This window comes from Thermobia domestica, chromosome 4 (assembly GCF_964235325.1).
Source record: "Thermobia domestica chromosome 4, izTheDome1.hap1.1, whole genome shotgun sequence".
NCBI classification, from domain to species: domain Eukaryota; kingdom Metazoa; phylum Arthropoda; class Insecta; order Zygentoma; family Lepismatidae; genus Thermobia; species Thermobia domestica.
Genome location: NC_137457.1, coordinates 278,840,401 through 278,856,905, shown reverse-complemented (window position 1 = coordinate 278,856,905; position 16,505 = coordinate 278,840,401). Strand labels below are relative to the sequence as shown.

Here is a 16,505-nt window from a genome sequence, read left to right as displayed (position 1 = left end):
ATGTGTGTATTTGGACACACAACGAAATATTTTATTTCGGACTTTGGGGCATTTTATTTCAAAATACATTACAATGAAAAGCATAATCGTTCATTTAATGTTGAATCACTTTTCGATTTTTTTTTCTAAGTTCATTTGCTTTTCCTACTAGGAAGTTTTCTTGCTGTCTGTCATTTCTTTCTTATACATGTAATTTCTCAATCAATAAAAACGACAGATTGTTTCCCTATCAGCATTCCTATCATCACCTCACCTTTGGTTAATCTATGAGCACGCACTTTTCATCGAAACTGAAGAAATAGTCTACGACCCAGGATATTAACCCAGAAGGGACATCGAACAAAAACCTTTGAGAGACTTTTGGAAGAGGTAGGCCGGATCGTACGAAAGACGAGTCAACATGTAGGAGCAAAAACCACGATTTCGAGTTTACAAGAAGTTCACCTTGCTCTGACTTAGAAAGCACTTTGCCTTAGCAAACGTTGTAGCTATCAGTTGCGATGAATAATCCGTTAAAGAGTTATTTCGACTTTGATTAGATTTACTGTGTTCGCAACGTTGGTTTTCCTACCCGGGTTTCGCAGACTATTAACACATGACTACCTGAACGCTCAGATGACCAGAGAGAAGGATGGACGGACATCAATCCACTGGGAGAATCATCGAGAAGACAACGCCAAGATTTACAAGTAAGTGCAAGTAGATTAACCAGTCCTAAAAGTTACTCCCTTCTCACCCCTTTCAACCCCTTCGACATCACAATCTGTTTCTTTTGTATATATTTGATTTTATTTATATGCAACCCAGGTCAGATCCTGTACTTTACGCTCTACCGTATCCAATGTTTATAAAATCCTGGGCGCAACTTGTCAGTTCTAACATCCCCAATCACACTATTAGCGCATTATCTGAGCTTTCAGACTGACAAGAGGCGACTGCACATGGCGGAGATGTGATTTTAACTTGTGTGGATGCACACATATCTGTAACCCTCGGTTTTTCTTATCTAGCTGAACATAATTAAGATTTATTTTTGCATTAGTTTGTTCGCCGCCCACCGTTAGAATTTGCTGAAATTCTATTTGTTTTACCACCCTTCCTCCACCCTCTCAATTTGTTGTGTTCTTTTGTTTTTTATGTGCACGTTTAGACATACTATTTAGAAGTATTTAGAGAAAATGGTGAATTCTGGTATTATGGCACAAGCTCTAGATTCGATTTGCGCCCCACATTTTTTCACGCCAAGTATGGGGAAGACGTTATTCGTTTTTTTGAGTATTTTGAATCTTACTGCGTCATTTATGAGTTCAATGCAGTGAAGCGTCATTTGCTTCCATATCTATTACGGGACGTGGCCTTGGTGTGGTTTTTAGCATTAACTAGGACAGACGAACTTATGAACTTGTCGTGTGTAAACATAAAGAGACGTATGGGGTTACATAATTTGGAGGTTTTGTAGTTAGGAAGGTTACGGAACACACCATTCGATCTAGAGGTCACAAAGAAGAGGAACCCATTATGACATATATTTATGACAAGCTAGATCTAATGCTTACTTTCGATAAAGCTATGCCTATACAGCAACAAATTAATTTTCTAGTTGAAGGATTATTGCCTCAGTACTTTAAACTCACATGCAATAAGTCGTTTTCATCGGTTGATGCATTGTGTGAATTTTTATTACAAGGCTGTGAAATTATCACTAATCGGAGTTTGAATTTCTACGGTCAACTGCTCAAGCACCGCTCTGTCACAACACAACACCGCTGCTCTAGCTATTTATTGCGAACAACCGCGTTCAAAAATTTGCTTACATGTAAGAGACATGGGCTATAGGTATTCACCATTAAAGTCGCCGTTATCCGTTAATATGTTAACGGATAGAGTTCATTAACGACTTTGACCGAAAAATCCCCCCAGTCATCTATTGCAAACAAACGCGTTCAAAAATTTGCTTACATGTAAGAGACATGGGCTGTAGGTAGAAACTGTTGAAGTCGTCGTTACCAATTAATATGTTAACGGATTGGATCCATTAACGACCTCAGCTGACATAATCGCTCTAGCTACCTATTGGGAAAAAATAATTAAAGTAGTCGCTTCTGTTTAAGAGATACCGTGCGGAGAAAAAGACAGACTGACGGACGTAGTAATCTGTCAATCTTACTGTCTGGTCCTACTAAATTTTGCATGCTGATGCAGCTACGCAACCGCCCACTTCATTGTTCACCAAACTGACTGTTTGATTGAGGTTTAATGGGAATGTCAAAAACAAGGCCATTCATTCCCGTCATCTACAGAACTAAGAGGTATAGGAACTTCTCTTGTAATAAATACAGTCTTTCCTGTAATGCTTTTGTTTCCGCAACTAATAAGGGTGCACCCGAATTACCTCCCTTACGTCTTCTCCCACGCTCTATTATGCAGGGTGTTTCAAAACAACACCGACAACGTTTGGAAGGTGATTCCTGACACCAAGATAAGACAAAAAGTATAGACCAACCTGGATGCACAAACGCTTCCTTTCGGAGTTATAGGCTGCCGAAAACATGGAAAAATAAGGTTTAAAGGTCCATAGCTCCAAAACTATAGGACCTACCATAGTCGGGTCCAGACTTCACTTAGGAACTAACATATGCGCTATCCAAAAAATACATGTTCCAAAATCCTGCGATACTCACGCAACAATTTTTATAGAGGTAGTTGGTGAGTATTGCAAATTATATGCCTGTAGCCAAACTCTACGAAGTAAATGATTATAATTTTTTTTTTTTTTTTTGGTCTCGCACCGGGAATCCAACCTAGGATTACGTGAATCAGAGGAGCACGTGCTAGCCACTAGAACAGCGAGAAGGGCTATTACTATTGTTATTGTTCCTCGGTACGGTAAACAAATAGAGTAAAATGAGTTGTTATTTCGCTTTATAGTACGTACTAGAATTTGAAGAATACACTGACAATTTCTCACAATTCCATAAGGTTTATAACTAGAGGAAGAATGTTTGGATTAGATAACAAATGGTTTATTTGAAAAGACTGGATGTATATCGAAGTTAAGCTTTTGATCATAGGCCAATAATGGTGCTTGATGTCTTGCACATGTGCAAGGAATATACAAGCAACCTCTCTGTATTTATATAATGAAACGGCATCATGCACCTTAAAGCAATCCACTGATGCCAAAAATCTAAACAAACTTCGAAACAACTCAGAAATTTGCATTTGAATAGTTGAATCATTATGTACGATTCATTGTAGTAATGTAAACTACTATGATATCTAAAAGAAGTTCAATAAGGTGTTGACTTTTATGGTCAGTGTGTGAAGTGTCCCGACGCCATACAAGGCGCCAACCAGAATTCGTTGCTATGCGAGGTCTGCCGAATTGTCACTTCGGTTCATCACACACTGTTTCATCACTTGCAGGCAATGAATATTTCTAAATACCACTAGTATTAGTTCTTGATTTTTTTGCTATATGTATGCACAAAATAGAGAAAAAGATAATTTTAAATCACTTCCTCTATTAAAAGAAAATATTTTCTTTCTGAGAAGAAGAGGAAGTAATAGCACAGTGAACAAAGAAATGCAAAACACAAATACCGACCCTATGGAATGAAAACTGTTAGTTTCCTGAATTGTAAATAATGAACCACGGTCAAGACGATAAGTGAAAACTTTACGTACTTTCGCGTCTGAAAACTTGAGCTTTCTTTATTAACCCCATCTCTGAGGACTAGAACTGAATATATATTATACAACTTTTGAAGTATACCAAAAATTTTAATAGCTTCAAGTAAACTTTCAGCTACCTCAACACCGCAAAGATTTAAGTTATGGCACGCGCAAGGAGAGAATAAGGCTAAAGGACTTTACTCGAGTATCCGACTTTGCGCACCCTTGTACTGTCCACTCATTGTTTCCATTGTCATAGCACTAAGTAGAATGTTATTCTTTCCTAGAGTAACGCAGATAAGACCTGCTATTACATCTCCAGTTTTCTGGTGATAATCCACAAAGGGTAAGAAACGTTCTTGAATTGCCTGTTTCTGTTGTTCACCAATCACCAAACTCAGAATCCGTAAAATGAAAACTGTCCGTTCTAATGCACAGAATTAGGGGTTGCATCAACGATTATCAACAGCCATCAACTACACGAACGTTGTCTTGCAAGCAAGAGAAATTACTTTGAATGTCGAAGCTCACAATATTAGAAGTTTGATAGATCTAATACTACTACGCAGTAAATGGGAAATGATGAACTTGAGAGAAAGTAAGAACGTGGTTGAAACTATGCAGCGATGATGTATCAGATGGATCATTAATGAAATGGTACACCTACAAGAGATTTAATCTCCCAACTTCAGTGCTGCTTTGACGCCATTTTTTTTTTCCAGTTGCTTGACATAATTCTTGACCAAAAACTAATCAACATTTTTCCGAAACTCGGTATGGCATGCTTTTGCTCTTCGTATTTTTTGTAGTCTACCTGTGTCTGTGGCAGGCCCGCAACCAGAGGGGAACTAGGGGGTCTTCCCCCACACAAAAAAAACACTTTTCGTAGCCCCTTCAGACCTCAAAATGCACAATTAAGATATTTATAAGAGAATTTTTAATGACTTCAGACCGTAGAATGCAAAATGCACAATTTAGATATTTATAAGAGAATTTTTAATGACTTGTCCCCCCTAACATATCCATGGCCCCCCAAACCTCTGTGGCGGAGGCTGAAGATCGTTTAGTGGACTTATAAGAGTAAAGAATGTCCTTCGTTCATCGATGACTCAACAAAGATTATCCGAGTTGGTAATTCTAATGATGAAGTTCACTTTAGCCCGTCAACTAAACATTAGTGAAATCGTAGATACATTTGCTACCAGGAAAGCAAGAAATGCTGTTTTGTAAATTATGAAGTGTAACTCTAGTAATGTAATTAATAAATATACGAGATATAGTTTGACAGTTTTTACACCCGGCCCGACGATAACTCAACCGCGGGGCCCGAGTTCGCTCTCGACGGTCCTGACTACTAACAATTTTAAAAATATAGAAAATTCGAGTAGCGTTATTCTAAATTTTAACAACCAATTCTGCATATATATATATATATATATAGTGGTGGATCTAGGATATGAACAAGGGAGAGGCTAAACCATAATTTGCCGCTTTATCCAGTGTAAAGCAGGATTGAAGCCCATTTTATCCAGTGTATAACTGAGCGTTAAGGGGAGGGCTATAGCCCCTATAGCCCTCCCTTGGATCCGCCTATATATATATATATATTACTTAGAGAGAGTAGATGGATAGATATAACTCTCTTAGGAAATAAATTATACAAGGTAGATAAAAGCATTTTTTTTTTTTCACTGGATATCACAAGGAACAGGTAGTAACCAAGCTGACCAGAACTTTCACTTTCAAAAACGGGACGAATACGAATCGGCGACGGGGGGGGGGGGGGGTGACTTCCACATTGCATTTTGGGACTCAGCAGTGTTTTCAATTTACAAAATACACACGTAAGAATGATAACACAGCGTTTCTAACTTAAGTTACTACCCAAAAATACTTTAAGTTACTTCAACACTCAGAATTCCCACTCAATTCCCACTTGAACCACAGAACACTCAATTCTCATTTGAATATTCAGAAGTTCTAGACACGGCTGAACCTTCCCAATGAGTGTTGGTACGGAAGAGTGTAGAATTTGCATTGACCATTTATATTTTGAATAATAATTACGGGACACCTGGATCATGTTTGCTTAAAAACGGGACATTTAGGCGTCCCGTTTGAGAATCAGAAAAAAAAGGGACAACGGTTGAAAATAAGGGACTGTCCCGGCTAAAACGGGAAGTCTGGTCACCTTGGTAGTAACCTACACACCATCCTGTGTCTGGAAATTAGATAGCATTGCAAATACCTTTGAAACGAATTATCCAAGATAGATGCTTGTCAAAAAGTAGTGGAAAGACCTTAATCCAGTAATGAATCGACCACTGTTTATAATGATATTTATGCGTTTCAAATATAAATAACCCTCACCACTACACTCATGTAATCCCACTTCTCATTTTTGATATCAGAGAATTTGAGATTAAGAAATAAACGCTTATACCTTGTTCTGAGAGATCATGGGCCTTATGCAGTCTTTCTGAAGTGTGATTAGTACCATACTAAAGAGTTGAGTTGAGTTGATTTTGAGTTTAACGTCCCGTTCAGCAGCGAGGCTATATGAGACGTGGACCTACTGATTAACGTGGAATCCGAACCACATGAGCTCCCGCCGGGAATCGAACCCGGGCCTCCCACGCCAAAGGCACGTACGCTAACCGCTTAGCCACGGGGGAGCTCTACCATACTAAAGAGTTCGACTAACATTTGTTTCCTGCAGTAGTCAGACCTTTAGTATGATTCTAATCATACGTCAAAACGACTCTGCATAAGGCGGCATATGTTTAATTCTGTAGTTGTAAGAATTTCTAAAAATATAGTTAAACTAAAATTTGCTGTTTCTGGGTATAACTGGATAAAATTTACTGTTACTGGGTATAACTGGGTAAAATTTACTCTTATGTCTGGATATAACAAACGGTTCTGCCCTGGGAGCTGGAAATATTTTAACAACCGGTTGTAGCAAACTGGAGCGAACCGGTTGAATAGCACCACTGGAAAATTCCATTACATATAGGGGCCTATGCAGAGTCGTCCTGACTCATGATTAGTGTCACACTAAAGAGTTCGACTTCCTGCAATAGTCAGGCCTTTAATATGACGCTAATCATACGACAAAACAACTCTGCATAAGGCGGATAAATTTTAACGTTGGTTTTGTTGAAAATGAAATGAAATCTTTGAGTTTTACGTCCCACGATTATGCCGGCTAGGCTAAAGGAGACGGTGATTATGAGAAATGAATGAAATGGTGGAATGAAGAAAGTGCGAGGAAACGGGAGAACCCCGAGAAAACCCACGAGCACGGTGTTTGTCCACCACAAGGTTCACTTGGCGGGGGCTTGGATCGAACCCGGGACCCCAAGCACCAGAGGTAAACGCTCTACCACTGAGCCACCGCGCCCCCTGTTGGTTTTGTTGAATATTAAAAATTATAATATCCAGTGATATTTAATAATAGCAAGAAGTGCTACTAAATCGGATACTAACCGTTAATCTAGGTAACTAAGGCTGTTTATCGTTCTTTTTGTTTCTTTAACATAATGGAATGTGATTGAAGTAATCTTAGTACTGGAGGTTATAATTACATAAATACTGGCGGTTAAATATTAATAAGTCAGTATAGCCAGTATTTAGAGTCATAATACAAAAACTAATAATATGCTTCCCTAATCTTCCTACAACAAAGTAATGTCACTTGTAAAAATTTGTTTGGGCAGTTTCAAAAGAGAGAAATTGATCTTTCTACTACACAGCTGACCATTTCAAACTTTGAAAGGAAAGGAACATTAATGTAATAAGAGATAAATTGATGAAGGGCCAAAAAAGCAGTCTACACAGAGAAAATAAAAAAAAAAGAGGGAAAATGGCAGCACAGAATGAAATAGAGAAGCAAGAGAAGTATGTAATGATATAATTTGCGATCAGAAGTCAATAGGAAGCTTTCGTGAATGTGACATTGAACCTTCGGGTTGCATAGGCCATAAAGCTAACTATTTATTATGAGTGCCTATGGCAGTCATAAAGAATTTAAGAGAATTTGAACGCACCTACATAGTGGTTCCTTCTGCAGAATGTATTTGTTTCCTTTTCTAAAGAAGAAGAAAAAGAGTTAAATGAATAAATACAGATTCCATTAAAAAAAAAAAAGATGTATACACACTGGAACAGACCATGTCTGTAGATTTTTTTTAAAAAATCTGAATTGAAGAGTGCTAACTGTGTAACAGGTTACCTCGTCATTTTTCAGCACTGAGGCTATATGTGACGGAGACCTACAGATTAAGGTTGAATTCAAACTACCATAATGCGTTCAAATATTTCAAGACTGTCCCACAAGGACTTGAACTCAAATCCCCGTGCACAGATGGCCCTTGCACTACCAACAGCCTAGCTGAAAGGACTATAATACATTTTAAAGTAAAATACAAATAAAGAAGTAATTGCACTAATACTAATTGCTATCTAAAAAATAACTGAATAAGAAAAAGAAAATCGCGTGCGAGACAAATCGATAGCGTGTGGGTTAGGTAAGTGAAACAAAGGCTGTAACACGACATTGCTAGGGATGGATTCGAGTCGAGTCGAGTCGAGATTTAAGCCTGTCTCGACTCGTCTCGAGAAAATGTTGTCTCGACTCGTGTCTCGACTCGAAAATATGTTTCTGTCTCGACTCGACAGTCTCTGTCTCGACTCGACTCGAATTCGAGTCGAGACGTCTCGAAATTCGAGTCGAGACAAAATGTACGAGTTAAAATATACGCACACATCAGCCAGACCATCATGACTACCTACCTAATTGTCAGTATGTCGACTTTTGGCATGGATAAAAACGGCGACACGTCTTGGCATACACGCAATGATCCTTGATAGGTCGCTGGAGAGAGCTGGCACCACATGTGCTCACTCAGGTTACCTAATTCCCGTAAATTCCGGGAAGGGGGGCGATGTGTTCTGACGTCACGTTCAATCACATCCCACAAGGGACATCACTCAAATGTCCGACTCCAATTTCAATGAAACTTTTTTTGCTGATAGAAAGCATGTATGCATCATTACTTGTGATGACAAATTTTTGCCATGGTGCATGTTTTCTATTTTTAAAATAACTTTTAAGAGTTGTGATGTGGTTATTAGAGATTACTACAGAAGTCCCTTACTACCCTTTGTAAACGGAGCGTTAATGAAGAAAAGTGAAGAAAACCATGTGGATACATATAAGTCCTGGGGGGAAGTCGTATGGTAGATATGACCTTGATGGCAGTCATCTTGAAATCCGCCATTTTGAATTAAGGTCAAGTTTTCAAAATGGGAATAGGGAAATATGATACATAATTTCGGGCTAGAATTGCATTAGAAAAATAATGGTGAGGTTAGTTTTAAGATACACCCATTTGGGGGAAAGTTACAGGCATATTAATTGTTTTTACTTACTGTGTGCGTAAGTCCCTTCTTACTTTCGTCTCAAGACCTGTAAATCGATCGCAACGGCAGAGCCCGGTTTCGCACTAGTGTTTAGAAATCTTTAAACTCACTTGAGGCAATATTTGTGGATTATTGCCTCTCACACACACACACACAGAATCAGAGTCCTCACACACCAAGGGTGAGAGCTGTGCCACTGAGTCACAGCGGCCACGGGGCTAGGTCGAGTCCACTTTACGTTCATAGTTTCTTAGTACATAAATGTTACGATTATGAAATAGATTTTCCTTAATAAGCTGCATAAAAACAAAAGCTTTCGAAATCATTAAACAATTAGCTCGATTTGAGTGTGAACTTAAAGTTATATCAGAGTGTAAATACGGATACGCACCAAAGCTCGAAAACTTAATACACTATTTCTCCTATATAGTCAGCATGTATCAAGCAATCGTTCAGCTTTCATTTGAGAGGATGGAAATCGAAGGCCCCTGAACAACTATGTTACTAATGTGCGGAATGTATTTATCTTACAGTGAACTGCTTTGATGCCAAGTGGCCTAACTCCAAAATTGAAATTTTCCAGGAGTGAAAGTTGAAGTTCAATATCTCATGAACAATCCATATTTCTTTTATGTTGGGAACCAAAACCATAACTACTGTATGTAGTTCATTGTTTTATAACTTAGTGTTTACAAAAATCCTTTTAAAAAATACCTATTCATAGAAGTGAATGGTACTTATCTGTACTAGTTCTTGGCATCCAAGCAGTCCATTTATTGTATTACTAGCTTAATATACCCATTCTTCGCATGGGGGCTGTATTTGGAAGTCAACACCTGTGGAAGTATCACCATTCATTTCAGTGACCGCGAAAACTATGGATTTGACACTAGTATCAATCAATATGGGCTATTTATACATGTCTCGGTATTCCTCACCCGCTGACATCCGGCCCGCATACAGTAGTAGCTGAATTTGCAAGTCATCGCTGATGGAAGTGTCACCATTGATCTCAGCGACCGTGAAAACTATGGATTTGACACTAATGTCGATCAATTTGGATTACTTTTACTACATGTCTCGCTAAACGCCCCCCTGAGACCACCTGGTTCCAATTTTGACAAAAACGCTTCGCCTTAGACTGGGACCTGGACCAAGGTATCCGTGACCAAAATTTGGTAACTCTCGGTCAACTTGTCTGGTCCCCAGGTCGGTCCCAGTAAACGTCCCCCCCGAGACCCCCCTGGTACGAATTTAAAAAAAAAACGCTTCGTCTTGATCTGGGGCCTGGACTAAGGTACCCGTAACCAAATTTTGAAAACTCTCGGTCCACTCGTCTGGTCTCCAGGTCGCACACAGACAGACAGACTAACACACAAACAAACTCTTTATTTTATTTATATTAGATAAGATATACTATGTAAAATAGTCTCGTATCATAATATGTGATGTACAACAAATGTTACATTATATATTATCCGTAGCTCGTGATATGCTGCAACATATTAAAGCCTCAAAATAGTTGGGCAAGCGAATAATCCAGAAGTTACGTAACCCTATTGCGTTCATGGGAACGAAAACACAATAATTATAACTATGCTAAATTATTATAGACTACCAACTGCTCATTCAGAGAATTTATGAAGTTTACTTTATCGCAATAGTTTTATACAAACTAGATTTAGACTACGGATAATAGTTTTATACAAACTAGATAATCAATTATTATTATTATTATTATCATTATATTTGCAGTACAACCAAATAAAACGACATTAACTATTAGTTCTAATTAGCTGAATTGAGCTGAAAATTAAATCTTGATCTTTAAAGATTAACTATTAATTTTATGCGTTCTGTACCTTTCTGAAGGAATAAAAGCTGGAATTGGTTTCAAGGCTGTTTCTGAGTGAATACTTTCTTCAAAATAATATTAAAAATTATAGAAAGATTTTCGAGACACTCGAGTCGAGTCGAGATTTTTAAGAGCCGTCTCGACTCGACTCGTGTCTCGACTCGAAAATTCGAGTCGAGAAATACGTTTGTCTCGACTCGTCTCGAATTTTACAAAGTGTGTCTCGACTCGAATTCGAGTCGAGTCGAGTCGAGATTCGAGACATGTCTCGACTCGAGCGCATCCCTAGACATTGCCGTATATTAAAGTGGTGTTGCTGAGTAGACACACTACAGCGTGAGCAGGCAACAAACTGACATGAATGTGTACAAATACGTGGCAACATCACAACCCTCTCATTTGCTAACAGCATTTAAAGGGAACCCAGAGTACCGCCTTCAAACGTTATAAACACTGTCCCTTAGCATAGTTAAGTATCTTGTTTTTATATCTTCTCTTAAATTTGCCAAATGTTTTCAGTTCCAAGTTCTTCTCTAGTCTAGTTCTAGTTATCTCCCTTTCGGGAGATTTATAAAGTCCCAGCTTTATAGCCCAGTGGACTGCTTCACTAAATTTGTTTTAATTGTTTTTGAAAACGTAGATTTGTAAAATAAATAAATAAATATAAATAGAGCGTTCCATCATGGACGAATTCGCCTGTTCTTAGTAAATTTGTTTTTACACTATTTGTAAAATTATTTGGGGGTTAGAGGCTCAGGACATATAAAAAAGATGTAATAATATATAAAAATTGTAAAGAAATTAAATTTTGTCAAAATTTAAAATTATGAACAAATTGACACTTGCACAATTGTAAGAGCATGACACTCCAGGTGTAAAGATGTCCGTCGCCATCCCTCATCAAGTTTTTCTCTATAGATCTGTAAAGTGAATAGTGTTCATTAGGAAACAATTTTGTAGGAAAATGTGATTAGCGTTGTCAGGAACTAACAATGCTCTTGAATTTTTCTAAATGGATAATTGTTTAATTATTTCGCTAAGTCACGGTAAAAATTAGTTCTGTCAGTGTAACGCATGTCTCGTTAACTAACAACTACAAAGTTGTGTATGGGCGAAATTCATCTATGAAACCTTATGAATTGACAGAAATTCGGAAATTATAAACTCTCAGTCTGCAAATAATAATATATAAAGTTCTGTCTGTTTACTTCCATCTACGAGTTTCAAGATGGAACAACGAAAGCATAGATGTCTTGGAGCACAAGCACCTCTTGTATCGTATAAAATGCTTAACAGAATTATCGATAAAGTTATGATTACAAAAACAAAAGGCCCTGACTTTTATAATAAGCTACAACCTCTACAATGCTATAGAGCAAATTTGTATGCCCCACATCTTGACGTCGCAAAAGCAAGAGTGGCTTTTGACAGATGGGCCCTCCCGAAGTTGAAGGAGGAATTAAAACAGAACGAACATTTATTGGTAAAACAACAAGCTGCCAATTCGCTAATGGATCTCCTTCACGATCCCGAGCGCACAGTGGAGGCCATTCGGTTGGGCCTTGTTGAAGTAATTCGAGACCAACTTCACGATGAAGATTCTGTTATAAGAGAGAGATGTTGCATGTGTTTAAGGACTATTGCAGGCCTAGCTGAAGGCAGGGAATCTATCATTAAGACAGAAACAATCCCGAAGTTAGCGAAACTTATAGATGATCGTTGTACTGCTGTGTCTTTCAAAGCTCTGCTTGCTCTCGAAATGATAGGCAGAACTTGGATCGGAGCTAATGCTTTAGTGGCTTCAGATCTTATCCCGATTATATTTAAACGTGTTGAATGTGAAATTACTGAAAAACAAGGTGTGATGCTAGAAGTTCTTCATTTTTGTCTGGAGAGAGAAAATGAGACTGGAATTCAATTACACGGATTGCAGATTCTCACGAGGATTTTAGAACATGATGGTGATGAAGTTAAAGCTGGTGCAGCAACATGTATTGCAGACTTGTGTATAAACCCCAAAGCCAAGGTTTTAGCTCATCAGTTAGATTTGTTGTATTACCTGAGACCTCACCTTGCGGAGCCGGATCGTAAAGTAAGGGCCAAGGTGGTAGCAGCTGTTATGTTTATCACCCACACATCACCAGGAAAAATACGAGCCTGGAATCTGGATTTAATAGATCCACTTGTTGATCTTGCCACTGATGTTTACAGTCTTGAACTGCAATTCAATGCAATCAAGGCCCTGACTAACATATCAGAATTTCCAAAAGCTAGAAAGTATCTTAAGGAGACCCATTTGAAAACAATTGAAAATATACCGACGCACTATTCAGAAGATTTGGCAAGAATGAAGCAAACTCTGATTAATGTAATTACATGGATGCCTTAGATAATATTTCTGTTGATACTAAGATCATGCCAACAATACGTCAGTTTTACGGTTAAGCGACGAAAATTCTCTCCAGCTCACAAGTAGAGAAACCTAACAGACGAATGAGTAGATGTAAAAATTAAATGCTACGTAGTGCAATAGCAACATATGCTTTGTAGATAAAATTTAAAGTAGATTCTAAAATAAATAAAATTAATGAATAACTAAAATAACGCTAGCGTGATAAACTTTGCGCGCATACTGAATTGTAGCAAGGCAGACTAGATCAAGTACCAAATTTTTACAGACTTCTTTTATTTTAGGACAAGCATGGATATATATATATATATATATATATATATATATATATATATATATATATATATATATATATATATATATATATATATATATATATATATATATATATATATATATATATATATATATAGGGTGAGCACAGAAACAGTACCTGATTTTAAAGTGCCATATAATTAACATTTAATTGAATATTTGCATGAAATTTTGTACAGAGTTCAGTAAACTCAAAGTATTTTCCCATCTATATTTTCAGAATCCTAGTTCTGACCAGGGCAGCTGGAGGGCAGTAACATCGAAAATGGCGTTCACCCCACAGCAACGAAGCTGGTGCGTTTTAGAATTTGCAAAAACGAACAGTTTTGTGAGAGTGCAGCGTGATTTCAAACAACAATTTAATGCTGATCCACCCACACACAAATCCATTGTGAAGTGGCATAGAACGTTTATTGAGACGGGGTGCATTTGTGATCAAAGAAAAGGACATTCAGGGCGACGTCCAGTCTCCGAGGAAACTGTGGAGCGCGTAAGAGCAGCCTTCGTACACAGCCTACAGAAGTCTACACGTAAAGCTAGCAGAGAGTTGCAGATGCTATAAACAACAGTAAGCAAGATCTTACGCAAGCGTTTGCGGTGTTATCCGTACCGACTGAAGTTGGTTCAGAAGCTATACCCACAAGCAGTGGCGTATTTAGGGGGGGCTTCCGGGATTAAGCCCCCCCAGAAATCTTACTAACTATAGTAAAGTATATGAAATATCTTGCAGAATTTTCACATTTTCAGGCAAAGCCCACCCCGAAAGTTAGCAAAGCCCCCCCGAAACAAAATCGTAAATACGCCACTGTCCACAAGACAAGGTAAAGCGCCGTGAGTTCTGTGAGACTATGCAAAATTTCATGGAGGACGACGAAAACTTTTTGACGAAGATCATTTTCAGCGATGAGGCGACATTTCACTTAAGTGGAAAGGTGAATAGACACAATGTAAGGATATGGGGAACCCAGAATCCTCATGCAACTGTAAATGCGGAACGTGACTCACCGAAAATCAATGTTTTTTGTGTAGTATCAGAGCGTCGGGTGCAGGTCCGTTCTTCTTTCAGGAACAAACAATTACAGATGAAAGTTACTTAGCATTGCTACGTAACTGGTTGATTCCGCAACTTAGTAATGCAGAGATAGACGACTTCGTTCTACAACAAGATGGAGCGCCGCCACACTGACATTGTGCTGTACGCAGGTTTCTAAACGAGAACCTCCCAAACCGATGGATAGGGCGCTCTGGAGTCAATGATCAAGTTCTTTGCAAGTGGCCTCCAAGACAGGGGTGGACTGGCTATGTAAAAAGAGCGCGGTCACATAATCTGGGAGGGCGCCGTCCATCTGAGGCTTTCGCTTGTATGGAATACCCCCTCCTAATAAAAGAAAGTGCCGGGGGCTTCCCCCGGAAAATTAGTACACAAAAAACAACAAAAGATTAACTATTAATAGCTATTGCAGTTAATCACGATAGAATTACACAAATTCAATATTTTCATGAACAAACAAAGAGACTTTGAGTACTAAATACGAGGCGTGTATTTTAAGTAAGGTCCGTTTTGTTGTAGACACTAGTAGTTCACGCGCATACCGCAACTAGCGTATGCGTCGTGTACCGACATGCCTCGGGAACAACTGTGCTCAGTTTTAACTCTGCAGCTGACCTGTACGGTTGTGTTCTGTGCTTTCACAATGTTTAAGACTATCAAGTCGCCCGCCGCGTGTGAGGTTCGCTCAGTGATATGGTTTTTGTCAGCAAGTAACCTGTCTCTACAGAAATTCATCGACAGATTTGCGAAGTGTACGGTGATACTGTTATGAGTGCAAGCAAAGTGCGTAAGTGGGTACGAGAATTCGAAAATGGCCGTTTATGATGAGGACCGCTCCGGTCACCCTTCTTCGATTACAGACGATTTGGTGGCTTCAGTTGAAGCGAGGGTTCGTGAGAACTGGCGCTGCACAATAACAGGTCTCTCAAACAAATTTCCTGACGTGTCGAGATCAGTGCTTTACAAAATTGTTTCTGAACACCTAAAGTTTAGGAAACTGTGCTCCCGTTGGGTCCCGAAACTCCTAAAGACGACCACAAAAACCAAAGATTTGAGTGCGCCATGAAGTTCTTGACTCGTTATCACGAAGAAGGTGACAGCTTTTTGAGTCAGATCGTAACTGGAGACGAAACATGGGTTTCGCATATCACGCCCGAATCGAAGCAACAGAGCATGGAATGGAGACACACACACTCGCCTGTAAAGGTGAAGGCCAAACAGACTCTGTCCCAGCGCAAAATCATGGCGTTGGTGTTTTGGGATAGGCATGGTGTTTTGTTGGTCGACTTCATGCAACGAGGAACCACTATCAATGCAGAAGCATACTGCCAAACCCTGTGAAAGCTACGCAGAGCGATTCAAAACAAACGACGCGGCATGCTGACAAAGGGCATTGTTCTTCTCCATGACAATGCAAGACCTCACACTGCAGGTCAGACCCGCGATTTGTTGGACAGTTTTGGCTGGGAAGTTTTAGACCACCCACCCTACAGTCCTGATCTTGCGCCGAGTGATTACCATCTGTTCCTCCACCTCAAACAACACCTCAGTGGCAACCGTTACAATGATGACGACGATGTGAAAACGGCAGTGAAGGCTTGGTTATCGGAGCAGGCGGCAAGTTTTTATGAAGAGGGTATTTTGAAATTGGTTGAGAGGTATGATAAGTGTTTGAACAAACTTGGCAACTATGTCGAAAAATAGAGTAAAGTATGTACTTTCTGAAAATACATTTACTTTTTTGAAATAACTTTTCGTTGTGTACTTATGTTCAA

At 38.9% G+C, this 16,505-nt stretch overlaps 2 protein-coding genes across 3 annotated transcripts in view; one reads left to right on the top strand and one right to left on the bottom strand.

Moving 5' to 3' along the window:
* Positions 1-16,505, bottom strand: part of LOC145684085 (zinc finger protein 385D-like) — a 147,073-nt gene that overhangs the window by 87,086 nt on the left and 43,482 nt on the right. The gene's annotated exons all lie outside the window — the stretch shown is intronic.
* On the top strand, positions 11,997-13,541 carry LOC145683523 (radial spoke head 14 homolog). The gene has a single exon (XM_081754865.1). The coding sequence runs from the start codon at positions 12,183-12,185 to the stop codon at positions 13,341-13,343; it is 1,161 nt and encodes a 386-aa protein (XP_081610991.1). The 5' UTR covers positions 11,997-12,182; the 3' UTR covers positions 13,344-13,541.